Raw genomic sequence first — 20,211 nt, forward strand, 5'->3', positions numbered from 1 at the left:
TCTAGCTCTATGCAGACTAAATGCAATACTACTTGGCCATTTGAATTGGATTACGTAGCTGTATTGTATGTGATTTACTGGACTGGGGAGGGGGACTAGTTTCTTAGCTGGTATAAACCGGTACAATTTCAAGGATTCAGGAAATTTACTGAGCTTATTTCTGCCACCTAAAGCTCTGGCCCTTGAGAGACAACACATGGCTAACGCAACAAAGCCAGCGTTGCTTTACACAGGGTGCTTTTGTCATGAACATGCACAGGGGGAATTTCTTGCCACTGCACGTCAGAGCATTGCACAAGCCTGGCATTGCTCCTGGGCCCACTGCTTTACTAACAAAGATGGGAAAGGGAGTGATTCCCTTCCGCTCCGGATGCCAAATCATCCCTGCCAGTTACCTTTAACGGAGACAGGGGAAGATTAAAGAAAGGATTAAGAAAAAAGGAAAAAAGTGTAACACCTTGTGGTGCCTCAGTGATTTAGGAGCTTGACAATTATTGGGACTTAAGATCTACAGAGAAAAATTAAAAAAAAAAAATCTGAGCATGTAAAGATCTTTATAAAGATTTTACACAAAACTAAACAATCTAGGTGTGTATTGCCCATAGTTCACCTATCTTTACTAGCTCTGGAAATCCCTACAGATGCCAATCAACATTCATAAAGTAAAAAAATATGCCTTTATTTCTGTGAATTTGAATGTGCCCCTTTGGCACAAAGAGCCCTCCCAAACAATCCAGTGATCTGCTCTACGCCCCGATAGGAAGAGAGACTCAGTCATAATTTGGACAGCAAAGAACAGCAAGAAGCAAGCAATGGAACAAAATATACATTCCCTACGGTCGTACGACTTGCCCATTCCCCGTAACAGGAAACATACAATTATCTGTACATGCCTCATTAAATAACCTTATTAAATAGGAAATCTGAAATGTACAAATTTACAGACTGACTCATTAAATACTTCCCCTGTGCACCCCCCTGCGCATGCGTTCCCTGCTACTATCTGCAGCCACACTCTGATACCACCATGCCTTCGTATTTGAACTTGTAGGTGACCACCCCTGCATCTAAGTAGAGAATAGAGATGGGATCGAGTTTGGTGGGCACGCAGCAGGCCTTGGAGGCTTTCTGGGGATTCTTCAGGTGAACCAAAGTCTGGACAATGGCATGTTTTGTCGGTGTGACGTGCTCTGTTAAGGGGTAGGCGCACACTCCATGGCACTCGTAAGCTTCATATCCTGCTGGGGCAATGATCCAGGAATCCCAGCCAATCTCCTTGAAATCTATGTAGAGTGGAGTCTTTTTACAGTAGTTGCCTTTTGCATTCCTCCGGATTCGGGCAGTAGAGTCGTAAATGATGTTGGAGCGCATCTGGAGCAGTGCCTCCTCACCAGGCTGGCCATGGAAATTGCCAACTTCCAGGTTCTCCAAGTCCAGGAGCTGCTCGTGGTCTATCATTTCGTTCAGCTCTTGCTTCTCCTCTTTTTTGTCATTGCTTTGGTCATCAGAGAACACAATCAACAGGGGGACATGCTTAGCCTCAGAGTTGATGTCGATATCGAGCTTCCCCTCTCCGTTCTGCTCCTCCCCTTCCCTGCTCTCTATATGAACTTCCAGCCGGTGGGTGGTCAGCCCTGCCCTTCGCCAACGCCTGATGGCTTCGGTGACCTCGAAGCTCTCCCACTCGCTGCTTGTGCCATAGATCTGCCTGGATGCCAGTGCCACTGTCTTTCTCTCTTCTCCGACCCCCATATGGTCATTTTCCAGCACTTCAAAAATGGTGACCTTCCGGTCAAGCCCATCATAGAGCATTTGGTCCCGCTCCACCAAGGTGTAGAGCCTCAGCTCTGCCATGGTGATTTCTTCATGGTGAGGGATGGAAACATTGAATAGAAGAGGGTATTTCCGAATTCCTGTAACACCAATAGGGTGGGAAGCCAAGTCTGGAAATGACAAAGATCAAATATTTTAGAAGGGTCAATACATCCAGAAACACATGCACTGAAGTTCATCTGACATGTTTTGCATTGCTTGGTTTCAGTCAAACAGTTCCAGGAGAGTGTTTTTTCATTATTTTCCAAACCCATACTTGGAAAAAAGGCCAACTTTATTTTAGATGACTAAGGATGCTAAAGACCATAAACCTGGATTTATAGATTCTCCTTCTATCCCCATATCTTCCAGGGACTTCCTTGTCACCTGGAAGGATTACATATTAAAAATGTGTTGCCTCATACTGAACTACAAATCACTTCTAGGTTGCTGCACAGCAGCTATTTAATAAACAAGGAAGAACACTGATCAGTGTAGGATAGGGATGGAAGAAGGATATGGTACTGGAGTGAACATGGGATGGGTGACATGTAACCTGCATATGCAAGAACAGCAGGCTGTATCTGTGCCTGCTTAGCGTTTCTGTACTAGCAAGTATTCCCTCCTGCTGAAACATCCCTCAGAAACTGAAGGGGCCAAGCACTAAGGGAGGAAAAGTTGCTTCAGAAGATGTAAAGGCTCCTGGTTAGGAAGAGCAGGTGGTGAACATCCAGTGTGAACCACCAGTCAAGAGAAATCCTGCCACAGACTCAGTGGGCTTCAAGTGAGCAAACAGCTGTACTCAGCCAGGCACTTTTGGCAGCTTTCGTTAATAAGTACATAATATCTGCTTGTCAGTCAGGCTGGCTGTCCTATCTGCATTGTTTGTTTATACATAGGCAATATGCATTTCTTCACACGATGCAGGAATCTTAGCTAATGATTCTGTATTTATTGCTGAATTACCGTGCTGGCTACTTGTAACTCAGAAGAGACAGATTAGGACACAAAGACTATGGGTAACATTTCTGCAAAGGCAAACTACTTGCGACCTATTACTATCTTCATCTCTGACTTCTCCAATTTTGATAAGTTTGTAGAAAAATGACACTGATAAAGCTGCAAATATTGGCCATGCTCCATCAGTGCACTTAAGCATGTGACTTGTCCTACTTAATTTCAGTGTTGAGGTTTTGAGGCACCTGCCTTTTTCTCTTTTCTTCCATGTTGCACTTTCATCTGTTCATAAATAAAAAAAATGAGGGGTGATTCTGCTTGCATTTCCCCACCTGTCAATTGATAAAGGCAGAAGCTGAATATGCTCTGCACAGCGGCAGGGTACGAGCAAACCATGAGCTGAAAGACAATGCTATTCAAGCTTAGCTATAATCTCCATACTAGAAGCAACCTTTGGGATTTCCTAGACCTTGATATGCTGAAGCAAGTCTGCAGTGATTACACAGAATGACAGGGTGGAGAAATGCCACCTGACCATGCAGAAGAGGAGCACAAGTAATTCACCAGGAGGTAGGGGAAGGCCACGCCATATGTAAGAAGACGGGTGAGCACTAGCAGGGCATGAGAAGTGTTGATTTCCAAGTCAGGATGTGAGTCTGCTCTTTTGCTAGAAAGTCCACAGGGTGAAATATCTCCTACTGTTACCAGTACACCCTTAGGAGAGTCAGGAAGGGAGATCTAGAATTCGTAGCAAAAGAAAAGTTTCCCTTAAGGCCTTTATTCAAATTTTAAGAACTGATTACAGTCCCACTTACAATGGAGACGTTATGGTCCATGGGTCAAAACAGAGCTACTTCCAGCCATGCAGCACGTTATACTTCTACAACATTCTTATAACAAATTTAATAAAGGATTTAATGGATAATAATGAAACTACCATTACTGCCAATTTTCTCTAGGCAGGTGAACAAAAAAATTCCATGGTATGATCTCTTTCTGCTGTCCTGATCATTGCAAGTAATTAATTCCTCATCAAAAGAGCTTGTTAGCATGAAATGGATGGTTCTTAGTTACACAGACTTTCAAGACACGACAAACATTAATCTCATAGTCCCTCTAACTGCATGCGTTTACGAAGCTGTCTTAACATCAGCAGTCTCACTTTCTCATCTTGCTGTTTCGGATTGGAAGAGGAGAGAGAAATACTGAAATGACAGAAAGTTAAGCCAAGTTTACTCCATCAGGTGCACAACTTCTGCAGTGATGAAATAGGCATCAACGTCATGGTTACAGAAAGGCACGGAACTGCAAACTGCTACACGTATTACTGGCAAAGGTCAGTCTGTACCGTTTGCAATGATGCAAACCTGAAAGAATTTTGGTTTTGCTAGTGGAATGATTTCACATTTATGTCACTAAACCATACTATATTTTATTCTTTAGCATACTGTACTTGGCAATTTTTATCCCGTTAATTTTTTCTGAATAGCACAAAATGAGAAAAGAACAACACGCATTCCTGCATATGTCTGCATTTATGCTGATGAGCAGTGACAGGCATGGCTGTTCAGAGGAGTAACTGTTCACCAGTGGGTGTAACTGGTTTGCCACCAACCCTTCAATAAATTTCTCCATGCTGGAGAAAAGTATACATAAAGATTTAAATGACAATATAGCACCTCTTCAAACCAGAAACACATTGCTGGTAAAGAGTGCACCGGCCTGGCGGAAGGACAGAGCAGAACAGAGCTTTTGGATTCTCTTCTTGCATCTTACTGCGTTGCAAAACGAAAATGACTTGCACATAGCCTCTCCTTATAGTTCATCATTTCGAAATAGTAAATCTTAGAAAAAAGCAATGATGACTTCTATACTTCATTAATTAGACTAACAAAGGATGAGAGAAGCCCCACGGCAGTTTGAATAGTTGCACGTACCCCTGAGTATTTAAAATGAATCAAAGCCCTTGTATTTGCCAAGTGGAGTAATCGGTATTTGGAAACGATGAGCTGAAAACAGTTCTTAACATAAAACCTGTATTGGTACAAATAGGTATTGACAAACTGTTGAACGTTAGCACTGAAACATTATCTTGTCCTTGTTGAACTGAGAGGAAATGCTGAAGCAGAAACATATAGGGAAACTACCTATGGCCACAATTAGGCTTCTTCAGCTTTTTGTTTGCTTTGTTTTTTTAAATAGGAAATATTCTAGTCCTCCAAAGCAGAACCTAAGGGTTATCCAAAACTCTGCTTCACATATTTCTATGTATTTGCTGGACTATGCTCAGATGCCAAAGGAAGAAAACGTTACAAATCCCACGAGGATCAATAGCAAGAGGATATTAACAGAAAGCTGTATTTGGTTAAGCTCATAATAGGCAAATATTGCACCTTTGAACAGTGTGTAAAAACATTCCTTGCCTTATTTTCAAATATTACTTAAAGTATCCATTTGAAAAAACAATCAGGCAATTGCAAATAATGTGCATCATTATGGGGATAATGAAAATGATGCACCTTAAATTATATTTGGTGCTACCCAAACATTAAAGAAACATCTTCCCCCAAAATCTTACAGTCTTGAAAGCAAAGGATGAGGATCTATCTCACAAGAAGTGGGATCTGGGTAACCCTGGTACATGGAGCATTAGCTGCCTATTTCCAACGTCATCCTCACTTAAAGGCCTATTTTTCCCTAGTGTGCTTTATGCTCCATGCCTGGTAAATACATTTCACACTGACTATAAAGATGCTCATTTCTATTTACTTCTCCTGGAGATGCACATATCTTACCTTCATTTTTAAAGCTCCTAATAATATTTGCGGATGGCATAGATGTCCTATCAGTGGCAAACCTGTTGTACAGCTCTAGCATGTACTCTGGCGGATCCACCTTGGCCGTTTCATGCAGGGGAATGTCAGAGAGGTTCAACGTCTTCAAAAACTCATTTTTCATATTCTGAAGCAGCGTGTTGAAATCAACGCCATCTTGCTCGGAGAGAATCTCGTCGAAAAGAGGCACATCTTCCTCCAAGGAAGAGTGCTCCAAGCTCAGGATAGGACTGCAAGCGGCTAGGTGAACCAAGAGACAGAGAAGAGCCCACAGCTGGAAGACTACGGAATCCATGACTTTGCTCGAGCCTCCAACCGCACTCAACAAGCTCTAGCTCTCGTGTGGGCTAAGTGGCGGTTTTATCCCCTGGGTTGTACGCGGCTTGTGTCACAGAGAGATGACAAGTTTGGAAGCTCTTGTCTTGAAACTTGTGATCCGTCCTGTCTGTCTCCCCTTCCCCCTCCCCAAAACCAGGTCTCAGTAATTGGATATGGCTTGCTCTCTTCTATGGTCGCCTTGCCTCTCTTATCTCGTGTAGTGTAAGCTGTTCACCAGATTTGTTGCTATCTCGCAATCCCCTTTCCCTTAATGAGCGTTTTGTAAACATTCTGCGCTAGGACACTCGGAGATAGGACAAGTTTCTCCTCAGAGAGGAACTGCCCTTTCTTTCTGCCTCCTGGTAGCTGACTTCCTTTGCCATGCGTGAACAAATTTCATCCACACAGATTTCAAGCTAACACGTAAATTCTACAGAGCCTCTATCCAAACCTAACGGTTTTGCACCAAGGGCAAAGAATAGCTCCCTTAAGGTAACAACTCTGCCCTTTTCAAAACTATTTTAGAGCTAAGTCTTTACATCACACTTACAAAATAACTTCTTTGGAAAAAGGTCCATCATTCTGTGCTTGTACAGCGCACAGCACGGGAGAAGAGCTCTACGTACCACCACAATACTGAAGTCACAAGGCCCTGAATGCAGAGGAACAGATGAGCTCAAGATGAGAGAGGAGAATTTCTCACATTGCAACTATAAAGCCGTGCTTCGCAAGGGCTCTGCTGGAAAGAGTGCTTTGAAGACAGATCGAATGCAAGCCAGAGAGCGTGGACTGTAAAGCTGAGCCTCGATTTTTCTTTTTTGTGCAGGCACCATGCACCTGCATTGACACCACACAGTTTGTGATAAAGGAATTTTTTTTTTTCTCCAGTGCTTATTGTCACTATATAAACCACTCTTTCCCAATCTGAATATTAATACTAGTTGAATGCTAGCACTCAGTGCTGCGTGCCAGAGACAGAGAGGACTGGAATATATGCAAATGGTTCAGAAAATCTTTCCTTCCTTCTTTATCTTACATGTGTGACTTGGCAGGTTACAGTTATTCTTGATTTAGTTACAGCACTACCAAAGGCTGGCTAAGAATTATTGAAAACGCACAAAGGGCAAGAGACTGCTTCACCTTCACATCAATTCAAATAGCTCAGAGGCACAACATTTCCAATATGGAAATGACTTGGCCAAAAAGATGCGCTAAAATTATTTAGTGGCCCTTTGTGCAAATTTCAACAGAATGCGAGCATTGTGCATGCAAAAATTGGTTTAGTACTTATATAACATTGTCCACTCAAATCTCCTTGATCTTCAGAGATTTGTTTCAAAGTGCCTTTGTTTTGGCAACAGGGCCAGAGCTCAGCTCCTATGCCGAGTGGTTCAGCACGCAAGATAAAGCGGCATTTCTTCTCACGCTGCAGAGTTTCTCCTTGCAAGCACGAAGAACTTGACCCAAAGACTAAACCACCACTGATCTGCTGAGTTTTCCGGACTCATCCATTGATTTGCTAGCCTATCTCTGCAACTTTCTTCTTTCTCCAATAGCCCAAATCTATCACTGGCACAAATGGCCACAACTCCAGCTAACTTAATTAGAACCATAGTCAAGCCGTGCCTGTTTTAAATTCATCCTCTATTTTTTTTCATAAATATCAGTATTTTGTGAAAATCATGTGCAGTATTGATGTCATGGAGCCAGAGCTTAGCATGGTCTTTTAACCTCATTTTATTCAACTTTTCTTCTTCTTCTAAAGATGGGGAACTTGACGATAAAAGCTAAGTACATTATCAAGGTCCCTGTTATTGCTACACTACATTAGAAGTAACTATTTGAGCTTAGGAAGATTAATTTAGATCTCATTGTGGAGTTCATGGTTATCTCTGCAAGTTTATCTATAAATTCCCCACAGCCTTGTCAAAGGCTCATCTCTGAATATCGTGGCTTTCCAGAACTAAACACAGAAAATTTTGGGGAATTTTGGAGCTGAGTTCAGGTCACTTCTTTTAATTAACTTTAAAAGAAAAGCACAATCTTCTTTTAATTGGTGATTCATCACCTGACTATGCTGAACTAAGGTCCTTACTGCCATGGGAAGTGAGATTAACATTAAAAACCATGAGAAGAAACTTAGCCTTAACTTTCTCATGCAGCACAATACTGGCTACTGTAAAGGAAAATCTTCAGAATGGCTTGTCACAGCCAGCTGTGCAAGTCTACTGATTTGTCATGAGACCATCAATACCTAGAGAAGTGGTTTCATTTTTTTATGTTTAAATATTAATTTCAGAAATGTACTGATTTCATACATATAAATGCACATATTGTTACATGAAGGAGATAAGCACATTGTAGAGCTACTGCTTGCTTGACGGCAGCAGGTGCTGAACCTTCTCAGCACTTCACAGCGTATAGCCTTATCCTCAGTCCTTGCTCATATTGGGTTTTCCTTCTCAGACAAGTACAAATAATGGCTCGACTGCACAGGCAACAGCACGCAGATACACCTTGCAGAGCTTGTAAGCACCAGGACCTCTGGTATTACATGGGTTTTCTATGAGATTTAGAGCTGAAGATTTTGAATTTAAAAAGATTTCTTCAGCATTTTTATGGCTCCGAGGTTTTTGGCTGAGTCTCCTCTCTTGCTACTGACACACTGGCTATTTTGAAGACTGCACCTGGCCCTTCATCAGACATTGAGTGAAATTCTTTCTGTTACTCTATTAATCCATATTAACAATTCTAGAACCAGAGGAGCTCTTCTAGGTTCACTCCACTTTACTATGAATTAAAACTTAGTCTGCTGTGCAACTCTGGTTCACTGGGTGACAAAACTGAACAGCGTTCCTTTAGCTGCTCCAGCAGTGACATAAGCAGCACTGATGCTGCCTTGGAGCAGAGGCTGGGCTAGTGACCCCTCTAAGCCCTGCTAAGTCCAGACATATTTTCTATGAATCTGTAATTTCACACCCTGCAGATATAAGTATGTAAAATGAAAAGTAGTGTGCACACAGTGATCTGACATAAATTTACTAACCCACAAATATGTCATCTTGATTCAGTGGCTCATTAGGAACACCATTACTGCTCAGAAATTCCAACGGCCTTTGCATTTCCGCTCTCATTTTGATAACTCTTTGAACAATAGCATACTGAAGGGCAACGCAGCCTGCTGTGTTATATACAAACCAGCTTTTGCTGAGTTTCTAAACTTACTCAATTTAGACCCTGCTGGGGATTTGCCAGATGAGGAATACCCACAGAGTACATCTGATATAAAGCAGCTTCCTGTTTCCTTAGGTTGCAGGCTGATGAATTTAACACATGCTTTTTTTCTTTTTCTGAATTAAATTGTTTAACAGAAGGGCTTTATTTCATGTCATTGAAATGAAGAGGTTTGGCCTTTTTTTCACATGCACTGCAATTTATACGCACAGTAAGTAACCTGGAAAGGTAATTGCCCTCAGAAAAAAATCTATGCTAAATAGATTAACTGAGGTAGCTGGAGAGGGAACATTAATAAGCATCACCGTTCAATTATTATTAAATCTGTAGCATAAACAGTGACCCCATTTCATTAATGGTGCGTCAAGCAGGCAGAGTTATAGAAAGGTCTCTTGGCCCTCACTCCTAGGAAGTTTGCATTCATTTCCCCAGTGAATTTGCAGTTGTACAGGGAAAATGTAGCTAATGAAAACCTAGGCCTCTGCACTGAACCTGGCAGCGTGAGGGAAGAACATTCAGCTTGTATACAGCCCTGTTTATTGTTTCACCCTTCCTGTCAGAGCTGGCTTCTGGCGGAGGTGGCACGATAGGTTGGACACTCTCCGTTCTTATGCCCATGGTAAGAACTGAAGGGGAAAATCAGCCCAGGGAGCAAAGGGAGGCCTTTCCTACTCACAGCGCTAAGCAGATCGGGCGTGACGCGAGTGCAGTTGGCACCGCGGCAGCCAAGGCTATGCAGCAGCTCCTGGGAACAGCCCAGTTGTCGAAAGGGTCAGTCCTGAAGATTGTGGGGCTCCAAAATAGACTCTAATCTCAGACACCCCACAATTTCCTCCAAGCCGATGCCTCCACGGCTTCTTCTGTCAAGAGGCAGCAGAAGAGCACGGGTTTGAGCAGGAATGTGTGAAGCAAGCTCAGCGCTGAAAGGCTAGAAAGTGAAGCGGGACTTTACGAAGTGTCAAGGTCGACGATATACAAGATCGAAAGGGTGTGATGCTCCTCTGGGTAAGAGGAAGTGGGGAAAAAGAATGTGAAGTGTTTTTTAAGCATCCTCACCCTTCCTTAGCCTGTTTTTTGGAACAGAGGGACACCTGCTTTCACTAACACACTCAGAGCAGATTAGGATATGGAACCTTTCCCAGGAGAAAGTGATTAACGTTTGCTTATGTGTCCTGGGCTTTCTGGACATGAACAGTTCCTCAGTGAATAAAAAAAAAGTTTGTTGGTTAGTTATAATGTCACATATAATTTCTCCATGTGTAAACTCAGGTGAATTTTGGTTCAGTAGTCCATACCTTAATGATTTTAATTAAGATTTTAAAATTAGATTTTTATTAAATATTAGGCTTTTTTTTTAAACTTGAAAAAATGTTTCCTTTTTTCTACTCTCCCCCCCCCCCCCCCCTCTTTTCTCTGATTGTTTTTAATGGATTCTATTGAAAGAGTCTCTCAGAAAACACCATCAAGCAAACCCAAAGAGATTAAGGTTTCAGTAGAGGAAAACAGAATTGTTCTTGGTTTAAGAACAACTTGCTTGGTACAGAAGCATTACTGAAAAGCAGACATTCCTTAGAGTTCCTCTTTTGGGGGGGAGGGGAGGGAGGAGGAATATTTGAAGAGAGATTTGATGAAAAAATATTCAGAAATTTTTTCAAAAAAATTTTGCCTGTCCTGCTTCATATATGAATATAAATATCACAGGTAAAACTGTGGCTGGAATGTGGAGATAAGAGCATTTCATTTCAGATTTCACAAGGGAAGGACTCCCATCCACTACAGGCTTTTGGGGACATTTCTTATAGATCTTAAAACCTCAATTCCAAATCCCCATATTTAGGGCAGGTAAGATAGGAAATGTAACAAGCATCCAATATTTCCAGTATCCTGTGATCTCAAAGAGCTTTACATTTTTCATTTAAGTTTTATGCTTATTTGTCAGCGGCACAGTTAGACACTTGCTTGTGCAATAGATAACAAATCCAGTCCCCCAAGCACGTACGCTGTAAAGAGACACACAGGGTAACAAAGGAAAGCATTCCTGTTTCATAGAAGAAAATTTATCAAACAACTTGCCCAAGGTAGCAGAGGCGATAGCAGAGCCAGCAATCGTGCCTCAATTTCCAGAGCTCAAAATGCAACGTCCTGCTTCACCACAAGAAAATATCCTATCCCCTCCTGCTCCTGCAAAGGATTTGCATTATAGTACAAGGGAACTTGTGTTTCTGTGCTAAAACCTTAGAGGAAAAAAAAAAAGTCAAGCCTGACAGTCTTTTCTATACAACACAGAGAGCCACCATTCTCAGCCACATGACTTCTTTTGCCCACAAGTAACAGAGTGTTAATAAAGAAGAAAAAGGTGTGTTTTAATGGAAGAACAGCAGTGCTTTTGGTGACCTTAATCAGCCCTCAAAACCACTCAGATCAGTCTGAAGAAAACCCACACATTTTTCCACTGCACAGTGTGAGAAGGTGTAAGACATCTATCACAGGACTTGGATCAAATCTCAATGTTCAGACTCAATCAACAGCAAGATATCTTGTTGAGAAATTTTTAAAATTCATACTGGGCAAACATGAAATCCTTTTCAAAAGCTGTGTAAACACAGGGATTTCAGTTCAAGGCTGCTCTCTAATCAGGGCGCCACAGGCGATTATGCCATTTCAGGGAAGTAGGGGAGTGATGCGCTCTAGCAACCATCACAGCATGTGATTTGAAGTTTTCCAAAATACAGGGATGAAATTATTAAGAAAATGCCCCACAACAGTCTCTGTCAGGAGATAGCTGTGGCATGAGGTAACTGCTGGATGTGATACGGGAGATAAAGAAGAGTGTGACACTGACAGTGTGATGAGCTTGCAATGGAATAACTAAAATTAGTTTCCATTCCTGCATCTGCCTAAGTCCTTATTCCTGTATGCCTCGGTTCATGGCTGCTCTGCATTTCCTTTCCATAAATGGGCTGTTCCCAGCAGCTCTGTATTCTGATTTCAGATGTCACTGGAAAATGAAAAAATAGTATTTAGTGAAAGAGTGTGGAGAGAGAAGTGTAGCAATGCATTACAACCAGCATGACTCACAAAAGCAAAACAGGGAGAAGGAAAGTGCAGCCACAAAGGCAGGGAACTACCTAAACTGTATAACACAACCTCCTCCTGACCCAGAGACAACACTGAAATGCGCATCAATAGCTTTATATGGGAAGCCAGCGGCACCTCTTCTTCATCAGCTATTTCCAGGCAAGTGGAAAGGATGGGGGACATACTAACGAGCAGGGCACCCAAACTACCTGCACTACTACTGTCAGTTCCCTTTCCTCTCTCCTTTTTTCCTGCTGAGGTGGCAAGAGCTCCAGGCTCTAGAAGGGAGTCCATCAGCGTGCACTTGTGCTAGTGCAACCTGGTCTCAGCTGCCGATCATTGGCCATGCGGCAGTTCGGATAAATAACGATAAGCAGAGATTTTTCAAGACAGCGCAAAGCCCGAGCAACTGAAACAGAAAGAAAGGAGCTGGAAATAGCTGGACATTGCCTTCCCGTCAGTGTCCTGTCAGTCATGTGCAGCACATTCACTGCAAACTCACAGCCTCATTGTTACTGTGAGTCCCAGCTCCCTCTGTGCTCATTCCCCAAGCAGTTATTGGGAAGAGCTACCATTTTCTAGTGCGATTGGGTTGGCTTTGTATTTAATCGGGAAATTTCTAGCACACACTCAAGTACCTAGCTCAGTCCTGCAGTCAGAGAATGATACACAGGAAATTCTTAGATCCTTACACGAGAAAGGCGAATCACGCCCTTGCTTTTGCATCTGCTTCTGTATATTCTACAGCATTTAACCTTTTTTCCTTGCTATGCCTCAAAATGAACTAACACAGGCAATCAAAATACTTACATTTAGCACAAGTACTTCCAGGAGCAGTAAGCTAAATATTTGCTTATATCATTCATGGGATGGGAGATGTCTCAAGAAATCTACTGATTTGTCTCCACTCCCATTATATTGGTATATGCCTCCATGCAGATGGAGGCCCTAACTAATATTAAAAGATCATTTAAAATTTAGTACCCTTAAAGGTCAAACAATTTATTAATTCAGTCTGACAATTCAAACCTGGTGAGACACAGTCAAAAATAAATCAATTACTATTTGAGACCTTCACACAGAAAGCGATTGTACTGCAGTGCTCGTGAACAGCAGAGTAGGCACGCTGTTTAATACCAGGAGTTTTGACCCTGCAGGCTTCTTATCATACTTGCTTCACAGAACAGTTTAACAGAAAAAGGTCAAGTTTTAATTTTACATTTTTGAAATTCCTTCTCTCATCATCTAGTTATTTGATGGAGCTTTAATATTCATGTGGGTATTAAAACTGCAGGCAACTCTGAGCAGCTTCAGTGACACTGACAAAACCAAGACTCCTGAACAAAACTTTACAGAAATCTCCAAAATTGTTCCTCTTTCTTTGTCAGCTACGTCCAAGTGGGCTGTTTGAGGAATACCATTCTTTTCCTTAATGAGAACTCCATTTAAACACTCCCACAGCCCTAGAAGAACAAAGTTCTTGGGAACAATTACTAAATGTATTTTGTCCTTGGTTTCTAGAACTATGGATTCTTAATCTTGAACAATGGGTTGGAAGAAAACAGGTTCTGTTCACCAGAAATTATTTTGTTGACAATTTTGATTAATAGTTTGAAATTACATAATTGACTTGAGTATTAAGCAGAGACAGAATATTTTCTGGCAGCATTAGTCAACGTCTCAGTGCAAGACGGTAATTACAAAGCCAACAGCTTGTAATCATATCAACAAAACATGAGAAAAAGTTAGACAAGCATGTCTAATATTTGCTCTGTTTATTAGATGTTAGGGTTGGGATCAAAATGGGAAAGCAAGTTGTACTAACAGTAGAAGAGATTGATTCAGTAAAAAATACTGTTTAAGTACAGCCTTAAAAATTCAAATATTAAAATGTATTACATTTCAGTTTCTGTAACTTCATGACTGGAATTATACTGGATAAATTAGGGTTGGCACCAGCCTCTCTCATTTATGTTTGTCACGCAACTGAATATCAAGTTTTGTCTTTTCTATCTTTTAAGGGAAACTGTGTAGAAATTCTCATTAATTTTGGCTTCGATTGCAGCAAAAATTCCAAATATGGTCTGGTCCTCTTACTCTGGCTTCTACAACCTTATTGTTCAGGATGTTCAGAATACTTATGTATTGGTTAGCATTACCAAGGAATTTGACCAAATGCTGTTAATAGGTCACTTCGCAAGGCAACTGCTGAATTCTCCTCACCTGAAAAAGTCTTACACATATCCAAGACCAACAAACTGAAGGATTAATTGCTCTCCAAATTTAATGAGCACATAAAAAAATGTGACTTTATATTGGCAGCTTTAAAAAAAAAAAAATCACAATGAGTAGGGAAAATGAGAGTCCACAGGTAACAGCTCTATGAAAATCTCTTTACAGCTGGGAAACTTACCTCATTGATACACAGATTGTTTTCTGATTAGCTGTCACATCAGTTTGAGACCATTTGAGTCGTAGCATACACATACAGAGACTACTCTCTCCCAGGTACTATTTATACTGTATTAACACTTGTGAGGCCCAGGATCATGACAATACATTTTAATTGGAAAATTTTTAATCAATCTCACACTTTTTAGACTCTAGTGCTGTTACCTCTATCATTCTTGTTGTGTTGTGGTTATCTCCTTCACAGCTGTTTAACACCTGTAAGCTATGCATAAACACTCCCCTATCTGAAGGATCCCACCCCTCTGGTAGTTCCTCACTTTTAATTAGCAGGACCCCCATATTTAGGATTGTAGCTTGGGGGAGTCTGTAACATGCTTTAAATCATGCTGCACATCTCCCAGTTTTTCTCAGAGCAGCTTGGCAGATAGGAGTGTCTTGTGAAGCGCGGATGGCAGCTTATCTCATCGAGAGCATGGAACAAGCCCCTCGCAGTCCCTGGTGTTAAAGGGCTCGACTTATCTGGTATGAGTGGCACAGTGCCCTGGCTCAGCTCTCAGTATATTGCACCCAGGGACATTGCTTAATGTGCTGCTGTCAAACACCTCCCAGTGTGCTCAGGGCAAATTTCTGAATCAGGGAGCTTCTTTAGGTGAAAACAGCCTCTGCTTCCTATCACAGGGGATAGAAAAGGTTCTGGCTACCACTGTTGACTCAAGCTGTAACATCCTTATGTTTCAATTTAAATGTATTTTTAAATGCTTATCAATCCTTATATGACCATCTGTACAATGGTACCAGCAGGAGAAAGGGGAAACTCCCTAGGAGCTGGCATCGTGACTATCACAGTATGTATGGGAAGGGTGGATGCACTGTGTCCTACCTGGGAACTGCTGGGCAGGATTTACAGCCTGCAATCAGGTAAAGGCCTTGGCTACCTTTATAGTCTGGGCTGCCCTGGAAGCTACCTGAATTACAAGATCCTCCTCAGAAAAACTCATTGTACTGCTTTACCCCTCTACCCTCCTTTAAATCCCCACATCAGCTCTCATCCTAGTACCAGCAATTACAAAGTGATTTTTTTAAGGATGCTTCCTCCACTCTAAGCGTATCCACAAAAGGGTCTACTTTATGCTACATCCACTTTTCTGTCCAACAAGAAGTGGCTGAAGCAACTTGAGGACCCCATTCAATAGGTCTGAATCACTTTCCTCTCTTTATACACATCCCCAGAAAGTTAAATAAAGTGGGAACTGCCAAGTCACATAAGTCTGGCTGCCTCTTACTGAGCTGAGAGCGAGCAAAGAAAAGAACTTGCAGAATAAGAAGAGAGATGCTAAAATCAGCAGAGGATGTGGCCATGACGAGTGCTAAGAACAGCAGGACCTGCCTGCAAGGAACAGACCCCTGGCTACAAAACTCCAGCCAGGCTGCCAGCCCCCTTTCTCCCCTGGTCCCCCCCGCAAAAAAAAACCCAAACCAAACAACAAGCCAAGAGCATGTAATTCCTCTGTGGGTTATTCACATCTGAGGGAGAAACCTGGCTAAGCAGGATTGGGCAGGGGCAGAGACAGATGAGGCTGGTTAGGTTTCACTTGGTAGCAACAGGGTTGTGATGAGAGGGAAATAAGAAGAATGCAGGAGTGTTGGGGCTTCCAGCCTTACCTGTGCTCATGGTCATTGCATGATTGGCATTTGTCAGATTTATCTTTCATCCGTTGCTGCATCCCTTTTCTGAAAGAGAAAAGATTTCACTCATTCATATTAGATCTTGTGAGTCTTTGCTACTTATGTTTTGAGAACACTTTGAAATCTTTGGTTAATAAACCTTGTGCAAACTCAATGCCTCATTAGATAATTGGATATATATACACATATATTAAAGACAAAAAATTACAAATATTAAGGGACCAGAAATGAGTTCAGTTAGTCACCAAATGGGGCATAATTACCTGTGAAAACAAATATCCCACTGGTTTGGAAATCTGAAAGAATTCTAATCCTCTGCATCCTGATTCAGCTTTTACTTCCTGGGGAACAGGTCTCAGGTTGACAGGGTTTTGGTTTGGTTTTGGTTTTTTTTTTTGAGTTATGGTTTGCTCCTAATCAGTGTTTTTACTAGCCTAATGACAGCAAGATCTCACTTAACAACCCTGGATTCAGACTGAAATAAGAAAAATGTAACTGTTGAGGTTCCTGTAACAATTTGCCATCTAGCGGTCAATCAAAATCACACTCAGTTCTTAGCTCAAGCAGAAAGCAAATGTGTGCCACCAGGATTGGATTATATACCTTGGAAAATCTGGTATGGCTCACTGGCCAAGACATTTACTTATTTTAAACAAGTAACCATGCAAAACCCAGCTCACCCCCTCACTGGACAATAATTTAAAAACTGAGTATTTAAGATTAGGCATCTTGATTCCAACTGAGCACGTGCTTTCCCTTTCCTGGGATGCGTCCTCTTTTCTTGCACATGGATCTTGCCATGTTGTGCAGTGCTTGACCACAGCAATTTGCTCCTGAGTGGTTAGCGGTTATAGAGACACACTAAGAGGCAAGTTCTTGTCTTCTAAAATTAAGAGATAATTTTTTTCCTCACGACTATGCATTGTTAGTACAAAAAGGGTGGGAAGACCTAGCAAATGAGGACACTCATTTACATCTTTGGCTTGCCAGCCCAGACGCACAATTTTTGTTTCAAATAGTGGGCTTGATTCTCCAGTCTGACTTCATTTTTCCCCGCTACTGGAAATTCTGTCCTATAAGGGAAAATTTGCTAAAGTTAATAGCTGTCCCTTTTCATTACTGGATACAAAATGGAAAACTTGTTTTCACATATCAGACAAGATATATGAAAATCTGCCATTCTTCCTAACTTAAACAGTCTCTTTCATTTAAATGGTACTGCTCAGCAGGGTAAGAGTTTCAGAGTTAATCTCTGATTTTAAAATGATCACAACTGGCAAAGGTGTCATACCTTCACCTTGGTAAATAGTCTTGTACACTGGGAAATTTGGGGAGGTTCTCAGTGGAATGGGCTCATCAGTTAAAAAGATCTTGGGTTAATGTGCAGCACAGGTGACTAGATAAATTGGTGCCCTTGGCAGTGAGCGACCACAGAGCCTTCCTGCCCACTGATACGTACAAGGATCAAGAAAGGTTAATTGCAGCAGAGTTGGAGATGTGACTGGAATGCGTGCTAATTCTGCCCTCCCAAATGCTCAACATGTTTTAGCTGCCTGTCAGTGTGCATCCAATGATACCATTGCTTGGATTCCAGGCATGCCTTTAAACACCTTTCAGGCTTTTTAAAAAAGCTGGGAGCAAGTAATCAGCATTATTCTGATATCCCAGCCTAGGATAAATATTGTTTTAACTTACAAAAGCTGCCAAAGCACATACACACAGATACTCGCTCAGGCACACCCAGACACACTCCCAATGTGCTCTCTTCCACATAAAGGATTTCCCCACTTTTATAGAACAAGCCTAGCTGAGAAGCTACCTAAACTTCCAAAACACACATATTACTTTAATGGAGAGAAGCTCTTGGAAAGATCAGGTAACTTTCAAGATAATAAGGGTCACATCCTGATACTCTCTTCCCCTCTAGACTCTGTCTACCAATATGTCTTTAGGATCTAAGCTTGTGCACTGGCTCCTTTCTTCATTTTTGTGATAAATCTGGGCTCCAGTCCTGGTAGGGTCACCACAGCCCTGCCCCTCTCCTGATGCATATATACCAGTTGCCTGTGCTGTTTTCAAGGTGTTGATCTTACGCTTAAGGCTAATAAGTCTCATAGACAACCCACTGTGCACATTAACCATAGGCAGTTGTTATTATGATAAGCACTCTGCTTTGTTGACTGTGAACATAACTCTCTGCCATTGTTTCTGAGAACAGCTGCTGGCTGCTCGCCACTTAAGAAGCATCTGCAATCCTCTGTGGGTCCCTCCCGTGGAAATCAGTAGGAATTTTCCATCCATTCCAGTGGGAAATCTCATGGATCACAATGTAAAAAGATCCTTACCAACAGACGACCCATAAAGCTACTGATACCTAACAAGCTCTCTGACAGCAGATGCTTCAAATTATACAGAATGCATGTCTAAGTCATAAAGGAAAGCTATATATTTCCTTCAGATCGTGAACATTCAGTCCAGACCCCTTGCTGACAGGCTGTGGATTTAAAGATTTAAAACATTTGCAGACTACAGTTATTTAAGGCAACAGAGAGACCATATCTTCAGGGACACTTTACCTGTTGTTGCTGCTTTTTACTTCCTTGGTCTTTCCCTGTAGTCCAGTAATAACATCCATCACCTTGCAAGACAAGAAAAGTAGATTAACTATAGTTTAAGACATGTATGTAAAACACATGGCAAACCATATATATGCAGCACAATCAGCAAAGAAGGAAATAGCACTGGCCAACTGTAGTATCAAATAGATAGAATATCAAAATCCTTGCTCCTTTTCTCTGCTTTTGTTCAGAGCTGGGTGTACATTCCTGTTTGTCCTGTACTTATCAGAATAAGCTTCTTTTGCTCTGCAGCCATTTCTAGCATGATCTTTGAAATCAGTGATATGTTGGTGATACCAACAGTACTAGGCTCAAGGTCTGTAAATTCAGAGCTGTAACATGCCCATCATGGTCATATGAAAACAGACATCCTCTGAAAAAACAGGGGGAAGGAGAAGGTGGCCATATGGGTCATATGGCATATGATTTTTCCTGTGCTTCCTTTTCTTTGTTGCGAGTTGCACCCCAAAAGGTACAGCACCATCACAACAGACTTGCCTCCAGGGTGCTCCATCCAGAACAGTTTCCTCTAAGCTATGCACCCTGGCATTGGAGGTGCTGCAGGAGTAGAAGGATAGCTGAAGCATTATTTATCTGACAATAAACACAGCAGTCAAAATGCTAATATACTGCTAACAGGTCTAAGAGATACAATGAGATTGTGAACAAAAAGAAAAGCTAGAAACAATTTTCTTCCATATTTGAGTACATGAAGGGCAGAAACACTACCTCCCTAGCTCAAACAAAATTAAGTGGCACATAATAAGGTATTGAGGCTTGTTTCAGAGTTCTTTGTAGAAGTATTTGATCTAGTATCAAGTGCAAATCTAATGAGCTTGTAACACTGCCTTCAAAATTAGTAGGTAGTAAATACTAAAAGCTTGTTGGTAAGCTTTTAGATGCATATGCAATACTTGCTAAACAAAAATATGTAAGACCTCAAATACGCTTATAATTTAAATGAAATTCAGTCAAACCAGAGAAAGGGATTTTAAGCCATCAGTGAAGACTGAAGAGCTGGTTTGAGTTCCTGCTTTGATCATGGGCAATTTCCATGATAGCAGTCAAACCATACAGAGTAGACTGTGCTTCAGTTTCCCATTGATAGTATCAAGGCAGCAATGCACCCCTTATTTTATCCATTCAGAATAGTCCTCATGATCTGTAAGCAGCTATGCGAGAGGAGAAAACAGGACTCTTCGCATGAGTAATGCATGCTTTTTATCCCTGAGTCAATGGAAGAGTTTAGCCCTGCATCTTTC

The 20,211-nt window shown here is 41.5% G+C and overlaps 1 protein-coding gene across 1 annotated transcript; it reads right to left on the reverse strand.

Annotated features, from left to right (window-relative positions):
- Positions 1-999: 999 nt before the first annotated feature.
- On the reverse strand, positions 1,000-5,898 carry BMP10 (bone morphogenetic protein 10). Its single transcript, XM_009482125.2, has 2 exons — positions 5,565-5,898; positions 1,000-1,943 (listed from the first exon to the last, which is right to left on the reverse strand). Exons 1-2 carry the CDS (start codon positions 5,896-5,898, stop codon positions 1,000-1,002), a joined length of 1,278 nt encoding a protein of 425 aa, XP_009480400.1.
- Positions 5,899-20,211: the final 14,313 nt, after the last annotated feature.

Source organism: Pelecanus crispus, chromosome 21 (assembly GCF_030463565.1).
Source record: "Pelecanus crispus isolate bPelCri1 chromosome 21, bPelCri1.pri, whole genome shotgun sequence".
NCBI classification, from domain to species: domain Eukaryota; kingdom Metazoa; phylum Chordata; class Aves; order Pelecaniformes; family Pelecanidae; genus Pelecanus; species Pelecanus crispus.